The sequence below is a fragment of the Garra rufa genome, chromosome 10 (assembly GCF_049309525.1).
Source record: "Garra rufa chromosome 10, GarRuf1.0, whole genome shotgun sequence".
In the NCBI taxonomy this organism is placed as follows: Eukaryota; Metazoa; Chordata; class Actinopteri; order Cypriniformes; family Cyprinidae; genus Garra; species Garra rufa.
In genome coordinates this window covers 30310650-30331566 of record NC_133370.1, presented here as the reverse complement: position 1 = coordinate 30331566, position 20917 = coordinate 30310650, and the positions used below count along the sequence as shown (strand labels likewise).

General features: G+C 35.1%; 1 protein-coding gene across 1 annotated transcript in view; it reads right to left on the bottom strand.

Moving 5' to 3' along the window:
* The window catches only part of kifap3b (kinesin-associated protein 3b), a 58757-nt gene extending 38357 nt beyond the window's left edge, over nucleotides 1-20400 (bottom strand). The window contains exons 1-11 of the mRNA XM_073848409.1: nucleotides 20258-20400; nucleotides 19675-19806; nucleotides 19426-19577; nucleotides 19198-19259; nucleotides 12460-12601; nucleotides 12162-12261; nucleotides 8180-8304; nucleotides 7987-8085; nucleotides 7711-7889; nucleotides 5762-5924; nucleotides 2430-2530 (exon numbers count right to left, since the gene is read on the bottom strand). Coding sequence (XP_073704510.1) covers nucleotides 2430-2530; nucleotides 5762-5924; nucleotides 7711-7889; nucleotides 7987-8085; nucleotides 8180-8304; nucleotides 12162-12261; nucleotides 12460-12601; nucleotides 19198-19259; nucleotides 19426-19577; nucleotides 19675-19806; nucleotides 20258-20289 — 1287 coding nt within the window. The 5' untranslated portion in view covers nucleotides 20290-20400. The remainder of the gene's footprint in view (nucleotides 1-2429; nucleotides 2531-5761; nucleotides 5925-7710; nucleotides 7890-7986; nucleotides 8086-8179; nucleotides 8305-12161; nucleotides 12262-12459; nucleotides 12602-19197; nucleotides 19260-19425; nucleotides 19578-19674; nucleotides 19807-20257) is intronic.
* Between the last annotated feature and the right edge of the window lie 517 nt (nucleotides 20401-20917).

Sequence of the window (20917 nt, the reverse complement as noted above, 5' to 3'; positions counted from 1 at the left end):
CACCGGAGTAATTAAATTACAGTTATGAAAATGTTAACAATTACAAATGAGGTTACATCTGAAAACAATACAGTGTTAGGGAGTAACTAGTCACATGTAATGGTGTTACGTAATTTAATTACAAAATAAAAGTAGCTTAAAGGAAAAAATGTGTAATTTAACTACAGTACTTATAAAAATGTTAACGATTATGGTAAAATATTAAAGAGGGGTTACATCAAAAGACAATACAGTGTTGGGGAGTAACTAGTTACATGTAATGATGTTACGTAATGTAATTACAAAATTAATGTAACTGTTACAGTTATTGAGAAAAAAATGTGTAATTAAATTACAGTTATGAAAATGTTGAATAATTACAAATGAGGTTACATCTGAATACAATACAGTGATGGGAATTAGCTAGTTACATGTAATGGTGTTACGTAATTTATTTACAAAATAAAAGTAACTAACAGTTACTGAGGAAAAAATGTGTATTTGAATTAGTTACTTATGAAAATGTTAACAATTACAAAGAAGGTTACATCTGAATACAATACAGTGTTAGGGAGTAACTAGTTACATGTAATGGTGTTACGTAATTTAATTACAAAATAAATTTAACTGTTACAATTACTAAGAAAAAATTTGTGTAATTAAATTACAGTTATGAAAATGTAAAAAATTACAAATGAGGGTACATCTTAACACAATTCAGTGTTGGGGAGTAACTAGTAACTACATGTAATGGTGTAGTACACGTAATTTAAGTACAAAATAAATGTAACTGTAATCTGTTAGTTGCTGAGAAAAACTGTGTAATTAAATTACAGTTACATATGAAAATGTTGATTACAAAGGAGGTTATATCTGAATATGTCTTGTATTAATATTTACTATTTCTTGTATTTATCCTCATAACAATTTCAAAAGAAAAAAGAGCTGCTAAAGTCTGATTCTGTGGTAGCTGTGCTTTAAAATGAAATTATTATAATCTTAATTTAAGAGATGAAGGATTTTGAAAGTCTAACAGTAATCAGTGTTGAGTCCTACTGGTTTAAATGTTTTAAAAAAAACAATGAACAGATGAAAAAGTAATCAAATGTGATCAATTACATTACTTTACACTACTTATAACATTTTAAATAGGGTAACTTCCAAAGTAACCTTCCCAACACTGCCTAAAAAAAATGAAGCCATATGCACTTTTTTTATAGGATAAGTACATACCTCTATACATACTAATTTTAAAACGAGCAAACAGGATTCAGTGTACATAAATAATTAATTAAATTAATTAATCTAAACATACAAAAGGACATACAAATTTCTTCAAAGTGTAATCAGTTTCACCACAGAAAACATTTTAGCCAGTTTTTATAATCTACATTAATTACTAACAATTCACTTGATGATAAAAAGAAATAAACAACAATGAATTTCATTATCAGTAAGGAACCCCGAAGTGACGTAATCCACCCAGCACTGATTTCATTTAAGCACGGCATTTGACAACTGGAGGATTTAGGACAGAAAAGTATCTGGGCACTGGTCCATCTATCGCTGTTTTCCATGTTCGAAGAATTAGTTCGTGGAGTAAGTCTATGTAAATTGTGTTCACATGTCTTTTTAAGAATGGCGGGTGGTGGTGTTTCGTATGGCATGCGTTCGGCCAATCAATGTACACTTACATCCTATTGTGCTGGATTAGATCCTACTGTGAAGTACAAGCTAATTTAGTCGCATCAAAAGGCATTTCTTATAACTAAAATCATTCTCAGTTCCTGCTGTATGAACAAGCCAAAAAATGAGAATGTTCGCAAATAGAAAATGTTCCTACAGTGCGGAAGACATTACTGAAAAACGTCATCTGATTACAGTAACGTGTCACTGTGTGATAAGAGAAGGGAATGATGTGTGTCCTGGCAAAAAAAAATCTTCCTTTTCCTGTTAACAATAAATTCTGGGTTGCTTTTAAAGAAATAGTTCATTCAAAAATAAACTCACCCTCATTTCATTCCAAAACTGTGCGACTTTCTTTCTTGAGTGGAACATGAAAGAAAATATTCTGGAAAATGTTGGTAATCAAACTATTTCAGTTCCTATCGAATTCCATTTAAATGTTTGGCAATTCAATGGAAAATGATGGAAACGCAATGTGTTTAATTAACAGAATTCTTCAAAATATCCTCTTTTACTGTATGTTTCACAGAAGAAAGAAAGTTTTGTAAGTGAGTAATGACCGAATTCAAATTTTTGTGCGTACCATCCCTTTAGCATTATCATTTCATATAATTTATTTGGTCATTTGGTCATTCATAACTTTGGTCATTCATAACTTTTCATAACAGAGTAAGATGTGGAATATCTTATTAATTTAAGAAACAACCAACAGATTAATTATCAGAATCGGAATCAAAAGTGAATAAAGTGATGAAGACACTGACCTGAGGAATGCAGTCAGTATACGCGAACATGGATTTAGATTTGTCATCCACGCTGATGTGGTAGAGGATACGCATTGCCACGTGCTTGTTCGTGTCATCACCTACAAAAAAAGATGAGAAAAAGCCTTCAGAGAGATTCACAACGCATGTAAACTTTTACAGCACTATCTAAATTGATCAGTCGTGGTCAGTTAGATAATGTATTTATACTGGCTCGTGCTAAGAGCGAGTCATTTATCACAGAGATTATAGATAAGAGCATGTGGGGTATGTGATTACAATCCAAACTCATTCCATGAGGGAAAGAGAGAGACTGCATATACACACACACACACCAAACACACACTCACGCTTCTCCCTCTCATTAATAACACTTTACGCACTCCTCCTCTTCTTCCCTAATGCTGATACTCCCCTGTGAGGTAGGAAACACTCAGATAGAGCAATGGCATAATCAGTCATTATGAGTCCGACCGTGGCAGTCGGGACACGAGACACCCTAGAACACATTATCACATCGGCGATTAGAAGCAGATGTGACCGCTGGGGATATCACGATAAGAAAGGAAGAGAGAGTGAGGGAAAGCTGAGTAGGTAAAGAAGAGGTTTGCTTAGTTTGTTTAATTGGGGACACAGGAGGAGGCATATATTTTAGTGGCATTAATAAGCGAGGGCCGTCCTGGGCGGGCCCTCGGTGGCCGGAACATGTGCTTCTCGTTAGCGGCCGCAGACGCCGTTGACCCGCGTTGCTGCCTCACCTCAGCGAGAGTAAGCGGAGACGGACGGACTTTACGACGGCAGCCAGGCAGCTCTTAAACTCAGCCCTAACTGCTGAAGCGTAAATAGCTAACACATTGAAAAAAATGTGCAATTAAGCCCTTCATTTGGATGTGGAGGTGTTATTCGAGCTGGTCGGGAAAAGCGATGCATGTCATATGCATCAAATTACCAGAAATATTGTGGTTGATGCCTTACAGAGATGCATGGAAAGTGCTGTTGGATTGTTGTGAACGACTGAAAAACAGACACAAAGAGGAATTATTCTCCTGTGACATGACTAGCTGAGTGGATGTGTTTGGCTTCGCTTGATTCAGGGAATCTGATAGAAATGGCCATAATTTAAGCCAAACCTCCATCATCCGCACCTGCACCAGTTTCTGCCAAAGCAGGTTTTTGGTTTCAGTGTAACTGAATATTCTGCAGCTCATAAAGACAATCATTCTGATGTAGATCATATGTTGGTTTTCAAACATTTCAACATTATTGATTTTCCAAAGCAAAGTCCTTGGATGTAACCTTAAATAGTCTCTTTCTAGCTTGAAGATAAGAGTGTATAATAATTTGAAACCTTACAAATATAATTTTTCCATTTACTTAACTCATGCAAGTTTTCTCTTATTTCGTGCTAGGCTAAAAAGGTTTATTTTAAATGGAAAAAGGAGAATTATATTATCCAGTTTATTTTTATCTACTGCTTTAAGGAAGTAACATTTCTGGGAGTGGATTAGATGTGCAAAGAGTTGGTCTACAAGGTTTTCTAAATAATTAACGTGGAAAACGATATGTACACTACCAGTCAAAAGTTTTTGAACAGTAAGATTTTTATTGTTTTCTCAAAGTCTCTTCTGCCCACCAAGCCTGCATTTATTTGATTCAAAGTACAAAAGCAGTAAAAATTTGAAATATTTTTACTTTTTAAAATTACTGTTTTTTGTTTGAATATATTTTAAAATGTAATTTATTCCTGTGGTTTCAAAGCTTAATTTTTAGCATCATTACTCCAGTCACATGATCTTATCAGAAATCATTCTAATATTCTGATTTGCTGCTCAAACAACATTATTTATTATTATTATGTTGAAAACAATAGAGTAGAATTTTGATGAATAGAAAGTTCAGAAGAACAGCATTTATCTATATATATTTTGCAACATTATAAATGTCTTTATACAGTATATATATATATATATATATATATAAATATATACATACACATGCATACATACTGACTCCAACCTCTAATGGCGTAATGTATAATGTCATAAAAAGCTTTTAGCTTTTTTAGATAAATGCTGATATTTAAATCTTTCTATTCATCAAAGTATCCTGAATTTTTTTTTACTCAACTTAAATACTGATAATAATAATAACAAAAAATGCTTCTTGAACATCAAATCAGCATATTACAATGATTTATGAAAGATAATGTGACACTAAAGACTGGAGTAATTATGCTGAAAGTTGAGCTTTGATCACAGGAATAAATTACATTTTAAAATATATTCAAATAGAAAACAGTGATTTTTTAAATAGTAGTTTGCTGTATTTTGGATTAAATAAATGCAGGCTTTGTGAGACTTTGTGACTTCTTAAAAAAAATCTTACTGTTCAAAAACTGTTGACTGGTAGTGTATAACAAAATATTTCTAAATAAATGTTTCTTTCAACTTTCTATTCACCAAAGAATTCTGGAAAAAAAATATGGTTTCCACAAAAATATTAAGCAGCATGGCTGTTTTTTAACATTGGTTATACAAGTTTCTTGATCACTGAACCAACACATTAGAATGATTTCTGAAAAACCATTTCTGAAAATTTAGCTTTGCCATCACAGGAATACATTACATTTTAAAATATATTAAAATAGAAAACACATTTCAAATTGCAATTATATTTCAAAATATTACTGTTTTACTGCATTTTTGCAGCCTTGGTGAGCATAAAACATGAAATACATGAAAAAAATCTTACCAATCCCAAACATCTAATTGGTGGGATATATAGAAATCACAATTTCTACTAAATTTCTAACTGAGGATTTTAGGCAATACCCCCTCTAAAACTACTGTTGTGAAAAGTCCTTGCCATCAAAAAGTTTGAAAACGGTAAATAAACCCCTGCTGTAACTCATGATGTCCCCTGCCATTCAAAAGTTTGGGATCAGTACAATTTTATTGTGTTTTAAAGTCTCTTGTGTTTATTTAATCAAAAATACAGAAAAACTGAAATTTAAAATAACTGTTTTCTATTTTAATATACTTAAAAATAGATTTATTCCTGTGATGCAAAGCTGAATTAAGTCCAGTTTTCAGTGTCACATGATCCTTCAGAAGTCATTCTAATATGCTGATTTATTATCAATGAAAATAGAAATTATTTTAAATTATATATTAATAATATTTCAAAATATTACAGTATTTTCAGTTTTTTGATCAAATAAATGCAGCCTTGATGAGCAGAAAAAACTGATCCCAAACTTTTTAACGGAAGTGTAATTTGATTACAGTGGAATGATGGTCCAGTCTCAATAATACGAACAATAGAAGAGTTACCCAGCAGAACAGTGAGTTTGGGCAGCAGACCCACATGCACCATTTTGGTGCGCAGACCCGTGTCGAAGGAGAGGTTGTGGAGGAGTCGCAGAGTGACGTTCATCAGGTCTTCATGTTCACACGGAATCAGACGAGCCAGCTTCTCTACAGTGTCCATTTCCGCCTATTACAAACGTACAAGCCAAATACACATAAAACATTCAATTTAATGTCGAAAGAAATAACTACATAAAATTACTTAATCGTTTTCTTTTATAAACAGCTTAGTTTGAAGAAACAAACGGAACCATTTTTTCTCAGCTGCTCCTATAATAACCGTTTTTTTTGTCCAACATGTGTTTTTATGTAGAACATGATGAAAGATTTTCAAAGCCAAAAGTCTATTTCTTTTATCTACAACAAGGATTTGGTTATGGGATACATATAAAAAAGGAATATAAAAAAAACAACAACTTCTGTCTTGATAAATGAACATTCATAGCCAGAGTAGATGAATTCCAGGTGCACTGACACTGGAGCAATGTTGGACAACCAGGACGAATCTCAGTACAGCAATGACAGAGACTTCCTGATATAAATGACCCCATAATTCTCCACGACAACTTAAAAGCGCAGCTTTATGGTTAAATAAAATGTATTATGTTAATATATCAACATATACCAGTCAAAAGTTTAAAATATGTAAAATTTTTTAATGTTTTATTATTTTTTTAATACATTTTTATTATATTTCTCATGCTCACCAAGACCATCTATTTGATTAAAAACAGTAAAGACAGTAATACTGTAACATATTATTACTATTTAAAAGAACTACAGTCTATTTTAATTGGTGCTGTGAATCAATTTAAAAAAATTAAAAAATTAATCACAATAATTTCACATTCAATCTTCAAATTAATGTAGAAACAACATAAAGAAAATATATTTTTAATATTTGTTTAATGTCATCTTTTTTATGACTGAAAGCAAGTATCACTGATACCAACTTATGTCTCTATGATTTTTTTCCCTAATATTTAACCATTGACTATAGCCATTCAAAATAACAGTATAATTGAGAGCTATCAATGTAATATTTATTAGACTTAAAAAAAATAACTTCTAATTTAGGTGAACTTAAAACAATCTTCACATAAACCCATTACAATAAATGTCATATAGCTACCTGCGCTCTTCAGCAAGAAAATATAGCCTAATTAAATAAAGTTATTAAACACTAAATTCTAAATTAAATAAAGATAAAGCTTAAAACTACTTAAAGCTTAAAATGTAATTTATTCCTGTCATGCAAAGCTGACTTTTCATCAGCAATTACTTAATTATTCAGTGTCGCATGCTCCTTCAGAAATTATGATATGCTGATATGGTCCCTTAAATATTATCATTTATTATTGGTGATCAGTTATTAAGAATGGTTCTTGTTATAGTTTTTGCTGCTTAATATTTTTGTGGAAAGGATTCTTTGATGTAAAGAAAGTTCAAATGAAAAAAAATTGAAACAAATCTTTTTATAACATTATAAATGTCCTATAAAAGTCTTATAAAAGTCTTATAAAAGTCTTATAGAAGTCTTATAGAAGTCTTAAATGACTTACTGTCTCTTTTGATCAATTTAATATATATATATTTTTTTTTTTATCGTACTTTGAATGGTAATAAATCATGGCTTTCACAAAAATATGAAGCAGCAAAAAAAATTCAACATAATAGCAATAATAAGAAATGTTTTTGAGCACCAAATTAGCATATTAGAATGATTCTTGAAGTATCATGTTGAAAATTCAGCTTTATTATTAAAGGAATAAGTTACATTTTGAAATATATTCAAATAGATTGTTATAATATTTCGCAATATTACCATATATTTTCCACTAAAATCTTTTGACCAGCAGTGTTTAGTGATTTCATAATTCATGAAATTGTGTTTAAAACCAAGAAGATCTCACCATGTCGTTCTTGTTCTCCAAGAAGATGCTGAGCTTTTTGAGAAAGGAGACCACCAGAACCAGCAGCTCCTCATTCTCCCTCTCTAGGGCCTTGACTAGCAGGTGCACAATGTTCTTGTTCCTCATCTTGAGCTCTGTGCGGGTGTCTTCAGACAGATTCAACAGCAGGTAGAACGCAACTAGAGCCATAAGGATGAGGAAGAACACATAAACAGGGCCTCACGGATGATTTCTACAAAAGTGTGCAAATGAAACATTTAACTTGCTGTACTGTACCTCGCAGCAGCTGCTCCTGTTTGACCAAGAGGCTATGGTATTTCTTAAGGGTTTTCTCATGCTCCTTTCTCAAGCTCTGGTTTTCAGGGTCTTCATCACGTGGATATGTTAAAGAATAATCTAGTTCATTTAACACATTTGTGTGATTAATTCCTGACTTTTTTAATTGGAAAGAGATTGACAAAAAGGATATAAGCCTTGCTCTTCTTCTCTAACTCATCCTGCCACAGGTCATATTTCTTCAGCTCATGCTCGATGATATTCATGCACAGGGCGCCAATCTTATAGTGCGTAATGAGCCCGTGGAACTGCGAGTAACTGCAGGAAGAACACAAGAGGTGATGGTCTGTCCTGCTCCGACCTCTCCTGGCACATTCTGCCAGACACTGATGTATGCGATACAATCTGAGAACTAGACAATGGCTGGTATGCGGAGACAGCGAGACGGACGTGCCAGATGAATTTCATACTCTAGTCCTGATTAGTACATAAACAGAACTGAAAGATCGGGCCAAACAACTCATCATACATTTCAAATACATCCCTCAAACGTCAAAGTCATTCTAGCTTGCGGAAAGAAATTTCCACATTAGCCATCTGAAAATGAGTGCCAAGGAAAACCATCCAATGAGAGCACACACTTTTATAGCTCAAATAAATGCTGACAGCTATCTCAGTAAAAGCAGTAACCTGATCTGCAGCCACTAAAGATGTTTTGAGAACGTATCACGGTTTTCTTAAGGCTTTCAAACTTCTACAAGAGCTGTATCAGAATGATATCTGGTACACAATCTCTGTCTATAAAAAATTTTAACTGGCGGTAGCATATGAATCCTTCAAAATAGAATATTCTTCATATTTTCTCACACTACACTATCGTTTAAAAGTTGGGGGTCAGCATGATTCGATGTTTTTAAAAGACACTCATCAAGTCTGCATTCATTTTATCAAAAATACAGTAAAAACAATTATGTTGTGAAATAACATCACTATTTACTTGTTTTCTATTTGAATATATTTTCAAATGTACAGTGGCATGCGAAAGTTTAGGAACCCCTTGCAGAATCTGTGAAAATGTGAATAATTTTAACAAAGTAAGAGAGATGCATTTGATGTTTTATTTAATACTGTCCTGAGTAAGGTATTTTACATAAAGGATGTAGTCCACAAGACAAAAAATAGCTGAAATTATTAAAATAACCCCCTTCAAAAGTATGGGAACCCTTGGTTCTTAATACTGTGTGTGGTTACTTGAATGATCTACGACAGTTTTTTTGTTTTGTGATGGTTGTTCATGAGTCCCATGTTTGTTCTGAACAGTTAAAAAAAAATGAAAAAAATCCTCCAGGTGCTACAGATTCTTCAGTTTCCAGCATCTTTTGCATATTTCAACCCTTTTCAGCAGTGACTGTATTATTTTGAGATCCATCTTTTCACACTGAGGACAATTAAGGGACTCAAACACAACTATTAAAAAAGGTTCAAACATTCACTGATGCGCCAGAAGGAAACGAAATGCATTAGGAGGCGGGGGGTGAAAACTTTTGAACAGGATGAAGATGTCCAAATTTTTCTTATTTTGTTGAAATATCATTTTTTTCCATTTAGTACTGTCCTTCGGAAGCAACACAAGATACTTGCATGTTTCCCGGAGGACAAATTAAGTACAATTTACCTAGATCTTCAAATTCTAAAAGTTTTTATCCCCCGGCTCCTAGTGCACCGCGTTTTCTTCTGGAGCATCAGTGAACGTTTGAGCCTTTTTTAATAGTTGTGTTTGAGTCCCTCAATTGTCCTCAGTGTGAAAAGATGGATCTAAAAATCATACAGTCACTGCTGGAAAAGGTTCACATATGAAAAAGATGCTCAAGAACTGAAGAATCCGCAGGACCTGGAGGATTTTTCTGAAGAACAGTGCTCAGTTTAACTGCTCAGAACAAACATGGGACTCATGAACAACCATCACAAAACTAAAAATCATAGATCATCCAGGTAACCACACACCGTATTAAGAACAAGGGTTCCCAAACTTTTGAAGGGGTTACTTGAATAATTTCAGCTAGTTTTTGTCTTGTGGACTATATGTAAACATCTTTTATGTAAAATATCTTACTATTTTGTTACTATTTGTTAAAATTATTCACATTTTCACAGATTCTGCAAGGGGTTCCCAAACTTTTGCATGCCACTATAATTTATTCCTGTGATGTCAAAGCAGAATTTTCAGCAGCCATCACTTCAATCTTCAGTGTCACATGACCCTTTAGAAATCAATCTTATACACTGATATGGTGCTCAAGAGAGCAATCATTATCAGTGTTTGAAAACAGTTGTGCTGCTTTATATTTGCAAAAGAACAGCATTCATTTGAAACAGAAATCTTTTGTCACCATGTAGAAGTCTTTACTGTCACTTTTGATCAATTTAATGCGTCCTTGCTGAATAAAACTATTAATTTCTTAAAAAAAAAACATCTTACTGGCCCCAAACGGTACTGTACATATTTTGAAGAATGGCTAGTTAACTGGTCAGTTTTAAAGAAAGGCCATTTTCCACAAGTTGGTATGATTCATAAAGTATCTACAACATACTTTGGTTCAAATTCCTCTATGGTTGTGTAAAACAACACCCTTTTTACCTTGTCAAAAACAGCTCTGTTCACAGCAACACGCATTTCGGTGCGTGTCTCTTGCAATGATCATGAGCTCTGCTTACCCCGCCCCTCTCTTCTGTTTTTTGTGTATTTTGTGGCGCATTACCGTCAAAAACAAATCAAATCCACTGAGTTCTCAGGAGAAAATAAAGATTCTTATGTTCACTTTTACATCCAACAACAAAACACCTGCATTGCTTACGAGACATTGTCACTACAGCTGCTCGAGAGCAGAGAAACTGGCTGAGGGCTGAAATATGCAAATACATGACAGTTCATCAGGGGTCGTGAGCGGCGCCTGAACGGTATGACGTTCAGAAAATCAATATCGCTTGATAATTGAGACTGTTTAGGTTTTTTGGGATAAAAAAAAGAGTGAATGGATTTTTATCATTGTAGGGTGGTTGTGTCCACACATTGTGAAGACACATTTATATGCAAACACCATGTAAAAGTGCATTTTGCATCTGATGTCCCCTTTAAGAAAGCCACACAATGTGTTCTTGTGTTTAAAAACAGCTGGATGGAGTGCAACAGATGAGATGAGAAAAGATGAACCACTGTGGAGCAATTCAATTGTATAACTGTCAATAGTGTCTGTAAATCTCTCTTTGTCCCCACAGAGACTTACAAATGACAATCATAACAGGAAAATTGCTCACAGTAGGCAATTTAAAGTCTAAATGAGTAATTGTTTTGAAACATAATTATTAGAAGCACTGAATTTGTTGTTTGAAGCTGTGTTTTGATGGCTGCAGTGGTGATGCTAATAGGGGTTGAATTTAGAGACGCCACTTTTCGGAGAGAGTTCACCATGCTGACAGCACATTAATGATCAGCATGCTGTCAGCGCACGAAAATCCTCCTCGAACACTGTCTTCTCGATTCAGTTTCAGGCCCTATAAAGAAGTAGTTCAGTTCCAGAATAAAAATTTCCTGATAATTTACTCAGCCCCATGTCATCCAGGATGTTCACATCTATCTTTCTTCAGTCAGTTTTCAAGGACAATATTCCAGGATTTTTTTCCATATAGTGGACTTCAATGGGGATCAGTGGGTTGAAGTCCAAAATGCAGTTTCATTGCAGCTTCAAAGGGCTCTACACGATTCAAGATGAAGAATAAGGGTCTTATGTAGCAAAATGGTCGGCCATTTTCTAGAAAATTCTATACATTTTTAGTATTTTTTTTAGAAAATGACAGACCAATCATGTCACTAGGTAAGACCTTTATTCCTCGGCTGGGATCGTGTAGAGCAATTGGGATTGGGACTGCAATTTGGACTTCAACCCACTGATCCCCATTGAAGTCCACTATATGGAAAAAAAAATCCTGGAATATTTTTTCTTGAAAACATTCTTTTCAACTGAAGAAAGAAAGACATGAACATCTTGGATAACATGATGGTGAGTAAATTATCAGGACTTCTTTTCTGGAAGTGAACCAGTCTTTTAAAGCACCACAACAAAAACTAATATGGCTGTTGTCAAAAAGACAAAATAAACTATACAGGAATTGTGTACCTTGAGAAGCAGAAGAAGACGTAGATAATAATAGTTGCTAGCTCCACACTCTGTTTCCAGTCCTCTCTCAGTACCCGTGCCAGAGCTCCAAGTGCAGTCTCTGAAAAACATCAAACCAGTCACAAACAACTAGATAATCAATCAACTTCTATGACAAAATCAAACATATATTGCAAGAGCATTAAGAACCACTGAAATCTGCTGTTTATGACTATTTATATGTTTATGATGGAAGATTGTTGCAGAATAATAACCCTTTTGACAGTGAATTAAAAACAAAAATTTGTGACTTTAGTACCATTATGTAGGAGCTCCTCCAGGTTATCAGGGTTACGAGCCAGATGGAGAATCAGAGTAGAGCCTCTAATCTTCTCAGGGATGTTCTCATACAAGAGCTCAATGTAATCATCGATTTGATTAATATTGGCCTCCTCATCAGTCTGAAAAAAATATTATGGTAATATATCAACTTTAGTTAAAGCTAATGTCAATCAAAGCTCTCAATCAACTAAAACATTTATATATATATATATATATCGCTTTCAACAATACACATCATTTCAAATCATCTTTACAGAAAACCATGAGGTTAACGTTTATAAAGCCTTAATATCTTCCTGCTTTATAGTCAAATATAGTCGTTTTGAGCTGGGCGATAATATTCAATGATAATATTCAATGATTCAAGCAATCAAGCAGTTGAGACATGCTATATAATATATACTGTAAGAAATATAGTCTGCCTCGACCCAGATTCCACTCCACAATATATGTTTAATTATGCTCATTTTTCAAATTGGCTTAATTATTATAGAGAAGACGAAAGTCAACAGTTTAGACCATTTGGGATAATCTCATCCCAAGCAAAAGGTGACCAATTGTAGAATGGGAGCGGGTGTGAGACACTGAGACCCATCTCAGACAAAGGGGTGTCAGAACTTAATTAACATACAGACCACAGCTGTTACGACAGGAGCAACTTAATTTGCATTAGGATAGTAAACTGTAATGCTATAAAATGTTTGAGCAAAGGATGTTCTGGGTTCATTCTGACTCCGCTGAACCCAAGGTACAACATGTACTTTGTCACTGCTATGCTGTAATAAACATCTTCATCGAGATCTTCTACGTCCTCATCACTTTTTCTTACATTGGCGAGCCACCCAACGAGGATTTCCGAAAAATAAGCAAGAAAAGGTAAGAAAAGCGCTTTCTTTCTTCTATGCTGTTTTTTGTCAGGGAAACCCCTCGTTTAAAAAAATCTAGAAAAGAAAATTTTAAGGACAGAAAGGAATTTGGTTTAGTCAGTATTAGCAGGAGGAGTTCTTAGGCCTATTCTGTACAATTCTGTTTAAAATTCTAACGGAACTGAATTAACCCGACGTAGTGTGGTGACAGAGCTGTATTGGAATTTTTGTTTCTAAAGTAACTGAAGCAAAGCGTTTAAGTTTAAAGTTTCTAAAGTAACTAAAACTTGTTGTTGGTCTCTTATAATTCTGTTAGGATTCTAAAGTAATTGAATCAACCCGACGCAGTGTGGTGGCAGAGTTGTATTAGATCTGTTGTCTGAAGTTGTACGTTTCTAACGTAATTGAAACGGACTGAGATGATGTTATAATTCTGATTGAATTCTAAAGTAACTGAATTGATCCGATGTAGTGTGATCACAGAATTATTTCATGATAGTTGAGTTATAGTGTAGTGAGTCCGACGTACCGTGACTCTTTTAGGTTTAAAACAGTAACCCGAAGCAGTGTGGTTTTTAGCCTGACGCAATGTGGCACTGTTTTTTAATCTGATAAATATCAGTTTGAGCCCGAAGAACTGTGGCTAGATAAAGGCTGTTTAAAAAATTATATAACAAAAACAAAACAAAAAAATGTTTTGTTCGATGCACTGTGACAAACTTTGTTATATATTTTTTAAACAGTTGCAGAAGTTGAAACTGTAAGTGCTTGTTTTGCCTGAAGTGTGAGACAATTGTTATAATTCTGTTAAGATTCTAAGGTAATTGAATCAGCCTGACGTAATGTGGTAGCAGAGTTGTATTAGGCCTATTGTTTCTAAAGTAACTGAAACAGAGTAAGTTGTTTTGATAATTCTGATGAAAGTAAACTGTTTTAAAAATATAACCTAAAACCCGAAGTAATGTGGTTTTTGTCCGACATACTGTGATAGTGTTACATTTTTAATAGTTTAGTGTAGTGAAGTCTAAGGCCCGACGGAGTGTGGCCATGTCCGAAGAGGTAAAAATTTGGTTTAGAAGCCTGATGTAGTGTGGTTGTTTTATTCATTTGTGTCCAAAGCACAGGAGCTGTGAATAATTAGACTAACAGGTATCTTAAAGTAACTAGATAATGTTCAGTCAGTAAAGGAATAAAGCCTATTAAATTGCTGAAGACAATTTAATAAGATCGTGAAAATGGAAGAGCTGATAGTAAAATACATCGCTAAGCATGGCTCAGTAGGAATGTTTGATGGGATAGAGAAGGCAGATGACCCATATGAGTGGGCTATGTCTCAATTCAAAAATTTTCCCAAAATGCCTAAAAACAAAGAGGGAAAAGTTGCTAATGCACTTCAAGCTCTTTTTGCTTCATACAAGGTAACTAAGAAAAGATTAGAAGAAGTAAAAACAGAAAACAAGTTGCTAAATTCTCAAGTCAGCTGCTATGTTATGTCATTGAGAAATTGCGAGGCTGAAGAGATCATTTTGAAGGAACAGATAGTGAAATTGAGAAAAGAAATTTCAAAATCTGACACAGAAAGTGAAACATTTAGTTGTGTGTATGAAGGGACAGATAGACACTTGGTACATGTCCAGTCCAATTCTGAATATGACAGGGATAAATGCAAGGAAGCCTTTAATCAACGACATAATTCTTCAGATGATTCTGTGAGGTTCCCAATAGCACCAGTGCGAACAAGACAGTTTGGAAATAGAAATGGAAATGAGAGGGTTCTTGATCAAAGAACCGAAAATGGCCAAGCTGTTAGACAGCTTTCTTTTATGGACTTCCAAAGTCTTGTTGCAGCAGTGGGTACTTTTGAGCCTCATAACATGGAGCCTGTAGAGTTCTTGTCAAAAATGGAAAAGGTAGTGGATGTTTATAGTGTGTCAGACGAAGATGCTTGTAGACTTCTCATGAACTGCATTCCTCACTCATTAACTAGTGCTCTCTCACAGGAAATTAGAGACAAAAGAGCAGACAGAGGGGCAAGGAGAGAGGCTCTACTTAGACTATTTCGAACTGATTTGGTTAACTTGAGGAAGATAACTGAGGTGACAATGGAACCTGGAGAGCATCCTCTAGCATTTGCTTCCAGGTTGTGGGAAATGTTTAGCTGTTACAGTGGTTTGCCAAATGCAACTAAACAAAATCTCATGTTTAAGTCTGCATTAATTGCACAGAGCAGTCCACACATGCGAGAAGCCATTGCTCTCCATGTAGATGCAAATGCACCATACGAGCAAATCATTTCCAAAATGACACAGTATTTTAATGCAAATAGTCAGAGGAACGCTGCAGAATCTAGACATCCAGTTGCTGCCTTTGGCAGGAGAGATTGTTCTGGATTATCTGATGGGTTCCTTCAGAGACCAAGCAGATTTGAAAGAGTAAATTCAGAAGGTGTTACTCTTTGTTATGCGTGTGGAAAAGCTGGTCACATTTCTAGACATTGTCAAGAGAATGAGAGACCTCATCAAAGCTTTGTCTGTTATGCATGTGGAAAAGATGGTCACAAAGCAAGGCATTGTTTGGAGAAAGGTAGGAAAGATCAGGAAGTTGTTTGTTTTGCTTGTGGAAGGATGGGACACAAGGCAAGACAATGTCACTTTTCACACAAAAGAAAGATGGGCTATCGTGATTTGCTTAAAAAGATTTGCAATTTAGAGACCCAGTTGGCATTGTTGAAAGGGAATAAGGAAAAGGCCATTCACACCTTGCCAGACACAGCACTGCAAGAACATGACTGTAGCTCAGTCACAAGCAGATGCTGATGTGAACTGAAGGAATTGTTTTATGATAGTATCATATTTTAGAAAAATATGCTTACTATCAAAAGGGGGGTGATTCTTTATGAATTATGAGAAATGTGATAATGGTATTGGTATTTAAATACAATTTATGAGAAATGATTTAATTGCATTCTGTGATTAGATTTCTGTAACTTTGATGTTTTGAATGTGAAAAGATTCTTGTGGGGGAAAGGGGGGCAACCTCTTCTTTTTGATCTTGTTTCAGGTATATGCATCTAGATGTTTGTTGGAAAGGTGTAAACTCCTGGAGAAAAATGATCTGGTCATCCAAAGGACAAGAAGGCCAGCAGAACCAGTGGAGCCAGGGAACTTCCACAAGAAAAGAGACTTCTTAAAGAACAGAGTGACCATCAGAACCAGAAATCCAGAGATTTACAGACCTATACGATCCAGAACTCCACACCTAAAAGATCTAGAAATCCTGAGATGCACCAGGGGATGGACTTGAGAGACCCGCGCAGACTGCAACAACACCAGTGACTGCTTCTGAGAATTTACTATCAAATTGAAAAGAATTTACAATGGAAAAGAGAACCAAGGAGAGATCAAACCTTTTCAGAGACTATGGACAGCAATCATTCCACCAAGATGGAAAAGAAGTGGGCAAAGGACAGACCCACTCAAAGAAATGCACAAAGACACAGACTTACTGCACACAACACTAGAAAGACACAAATATATGCATACTCGAATGCAGAAAAGATATTATTGTGTACTGAATGCACACATGTGGATAAAGGTTGTTCACACACTAAGAAAATGGCACAATGCACATGACACTAGAATGACACAAATATATGCAGAAAATATATTATTGTCTATTGAATGCACATGTGGACACAGGAGGTTCACATTGATAAAAGGAACAGAACGCATGTGAAGAAAACACAATGCATGGGCATGGCTACACACACACTTTATGCTATTGATTGATGTTTTAGTCCTTAGGCTTTTGGCTATGTTTTGTACTGTCGTAATGTTTAGTACATTTAGATAATTCCTTTTGCTGTTATGGTTCTCAAGTGCTCCTCCCACAAACCCAAGAAAATGTTTGTGTGTCATTTTGCTAAATTTTAGAAAAGGTCTCTATGATAATTTTGCCTAATTGGATGGAGCGATAACCAGTGTGCATGAGGTGATGACCCAATGACGGGTAAGATTCTCTGATGGCCATTTAAGAGGACAACCTAGGCCAGGGCTTCACCGCCACTGGGCACCTGCCCAGGAAGGGAGGTGTAATCTGTGTAAGGGAGTGGATGTGATGCTTCTTCCGGGCCAAAAGCATCAAACGGGGGACTGTAAGAAATATAGTCTGCCTCGACCCAGATTCCACTCCACAATATATGTTTAATTATGCTCATTTCCCAAATTGGCTTAATTATTATAGAGAAGACGAAAGTCAACAGTTTAGACCATTTGGGATAATCTCATCCCAAGCAAAAGGTGACCAATTGTAGAATGGGAGCGGGTGTGAGACACTGAGACCCATCTCAGACAAAGGGGTGTCAGAACTTAATTAACATACAGACCACAGCTGTTACGACAGGAGCAACTTAATTTGCATTAGGATAGTAAACTGTAATGCTATAAAATGTTTGAGCAAAGGATGTTCTGGGTTCATTCTGACTCCGCTGAACCCAAGGTACAACATGTACTTTGTCACTGCTATGCTGTAATAAACATCTTCATCGAGATCTTCTACGTCCTCATCACTTTTTCTTACAATACTGTAAAAAAGTTAACATACACCTTGCAGAATCTGCAAAATGTTAATTTTACCAAAATAAGAGTGATCATACAAAATGCATGTTATTTTTTATTTAGTACTGACATGAATAAGATATTTCACATAAAAGATATTTAAATATAGTCCACAAGAGAAAATAATAGTTGAATTTATAAAAAAAATGACCCCGCTCAAAAGTTTACACACACTTGATTCTCAATACTGTGTTGTTACCTGAATGATACACAGCTGTGTTTTTATTTTGTTTTTTTTGTTTGTTTAGTGATAGTTGTTTATAGTGCTCTTGTTTGTCCTGAACAGTTAAACTGCCCGCTGTTCTTCAGAAAAATCCTTCAGGTCCCACAAATTCTTTGGTTTTTCAGCATTTTGTGTATCACTCAGCTAATAAGTAACACAGTATTAAGAATTAAGCATATGTAAACTTTTGAACTTTTGACTATATGTAAACATCCTTTATGTGAAATATCTTATTCAGGCAAGTACTAAATAAAAAAAATTACATGTACTGTGTATGATCCCTCTTATTTTGGTAAAATAACTCACATTTTGCAGATTCTGCAAGGTGTATGTAAACTTTTGACCTCAACTGTATCACCCAATGTGATTATACTGTATATTTAAGGATAAAGTTGGATATACTTATCCATATCCAACTTTATATAAAGAGCTAGGTGATAATATAGTCACATTTTGTGATTTAAAAAAAATCAATTAGGCAGTTGAGATTTGCTATATAATATATATTGCTTTACGTTAGTGTACTGTATGTACGCAGGTAAAGTTACACTATTAATATATAGCTGGCTGTTAATATAGTTCATATTTTTCACCATTCAAACAGCTGAGATTTGCTAGTTTGTCAGAATTAACACATTTTGGAAAGTAAGTAGTAGGACTGTTATGTAAACACGCAGTCCTCCATTGTTATTAATACGTCTATCAGTGGGTTTGTTTTACTTGTGGGTGAGATTTCATGTGTAAAGCTTCAATAATGATTAAATTACACCAAACAAAGACTGCAAATGACTTTACTTTAAAGAACCATCTGGGTTTGGTTTATATATAAATTGGAAAGAAGAAGACACTTGAACTGTGGATCCAGTTTGAATTATTTGGTAAAAAATCAAACAGGACAGAATGAATCAGTTATCGTGTCAAAATAGATGAATGTGTTACACATCACATGTGTAAACAACACATTCACTTTCTCAGCCCTAAGTACATAAAATAACTTAAAATGTGCGTACTTCCATTCCTTCGAATGGCAGAAGCTCTCTGGGTTTTGATGGTTTCTTTTCTTTCTTCTCCACTAAAGAAATGAAACAACAAAGCTGTCACTATTAAATATGATATGATACATAAAAACAAACAGAGGATAAATAAATATTACAAAGACAAAATATAGATACAAAGTTTCACCCAAAAATATTGTACATTGTTTACAACAGGGAATTATGTTTTAAAGACATATTTACATTTACTGCTGGGCTTCTTTCGGTTCTGTAAATAAAGCAGCAGATGTTCCACCTCTGCCAGCTTTGATGGATGAATGATTTTACACTCTTCCACCACCTTCCTGGCCAGGGCGGAAACATCAGTGCTGGCATTTAGACTCCTCAGCCGGATACTAAACAACAAACAGAGAAATGTAAAGTAAAGTTGAATTAAATGTATCAACGGTGAATGTCTGTAAGTGAATAGGTATACAGCTCATCTCTGCTTACATTTTCTGGCACTCTTTCTTCTCCTCATGCCTGGCATTGCCCGTCTCTCCTAAAATGGATGCTTCCACTTCATAGTACACCACCAGAGCCTTTTCTGTTGGATGCACATCTATATCACCAATCCTACACTTCCTAATAGACATAGGAGAGATCAAGATTGGATGTGACAGTGAGTTGCATTAAACACTGGCAGTGTCTCAAACCCTACAGTGAGCTGCCAAGCCTAAACAGCATTCCTGGGCAACTTAAGAGCGTTCATCATAGGTGCAGACGACTAGGTAACCGACCAAAAATGCTATACAAATATCTAGCTGAGCAGAGGAAGGGGTATCATAACGGGATGGTTACAGTAGGCCACGCCCATCTGCAAGTGAAGCGAATGATTTTGACCCAGATTTACGTTACGGCTATACAAAATATAATCAAATAATTTGCTGAAAATAAAATAGGTGAGGGTAAAGTTACAGATTATATATATACACGTGATATATGCAGTGTGCCTTTTCTTTAATAGATGGAAATAACCGTATCAACATAACGCTGTCATATTGTGATGAACGTTTAAGCTAAAGGTTATAGTTACCGCTGCAAATACTGCGACTCGTCCGGCTGCATTTTATTCCGTTCATGTGAAAGCGAGAGGCGTTGGTTTGGCTGCTGTTCAGGGTGTTGACATGAATGAGAATCAAAGCATCTCTCATCCGCACTGTACTGACTGATCCGCTATCACATCTGATCATGGGTCAGCGAGAGACAGACGCCTGAGCTGAGCGCTCTCGCCATCTGCAGGACGGGAGGAAGAGGACGACGGTGTGGAGTGGACCAAACACTGTAACTCCAAGGATTGCAAAAGCAGTGTCTCTTTTGAAAATATATTTTAATGCATAATAAATCCATGGTTTTACAAGGATGACACATGCTGAAGTGCTCCATTAAACTCAATCATTCATTAATTGCTGCATTAGCCTAAAAGTAAATAAATAACTTTGTCTAATAGTTTTACAGTAAGTAAAGCAAATGTTATTGTTTCCATAAGACAGCAGATATGCATTTCTTTATTAGGAATTAATATATGGGGTTCCTTTTGTGCTAGAAATGAGTCGACTGCTTTGTACTATAGACCAATTTAGAGTTTATATTTCGTATTTTAGACTTTACAACTCAATTTACCTCCTCAACAATAGCGATTTTGTGAGAGAGAGAAAAACAGCTAAAACCAGCCTAGGCTGGTTGGTTGGTTTTA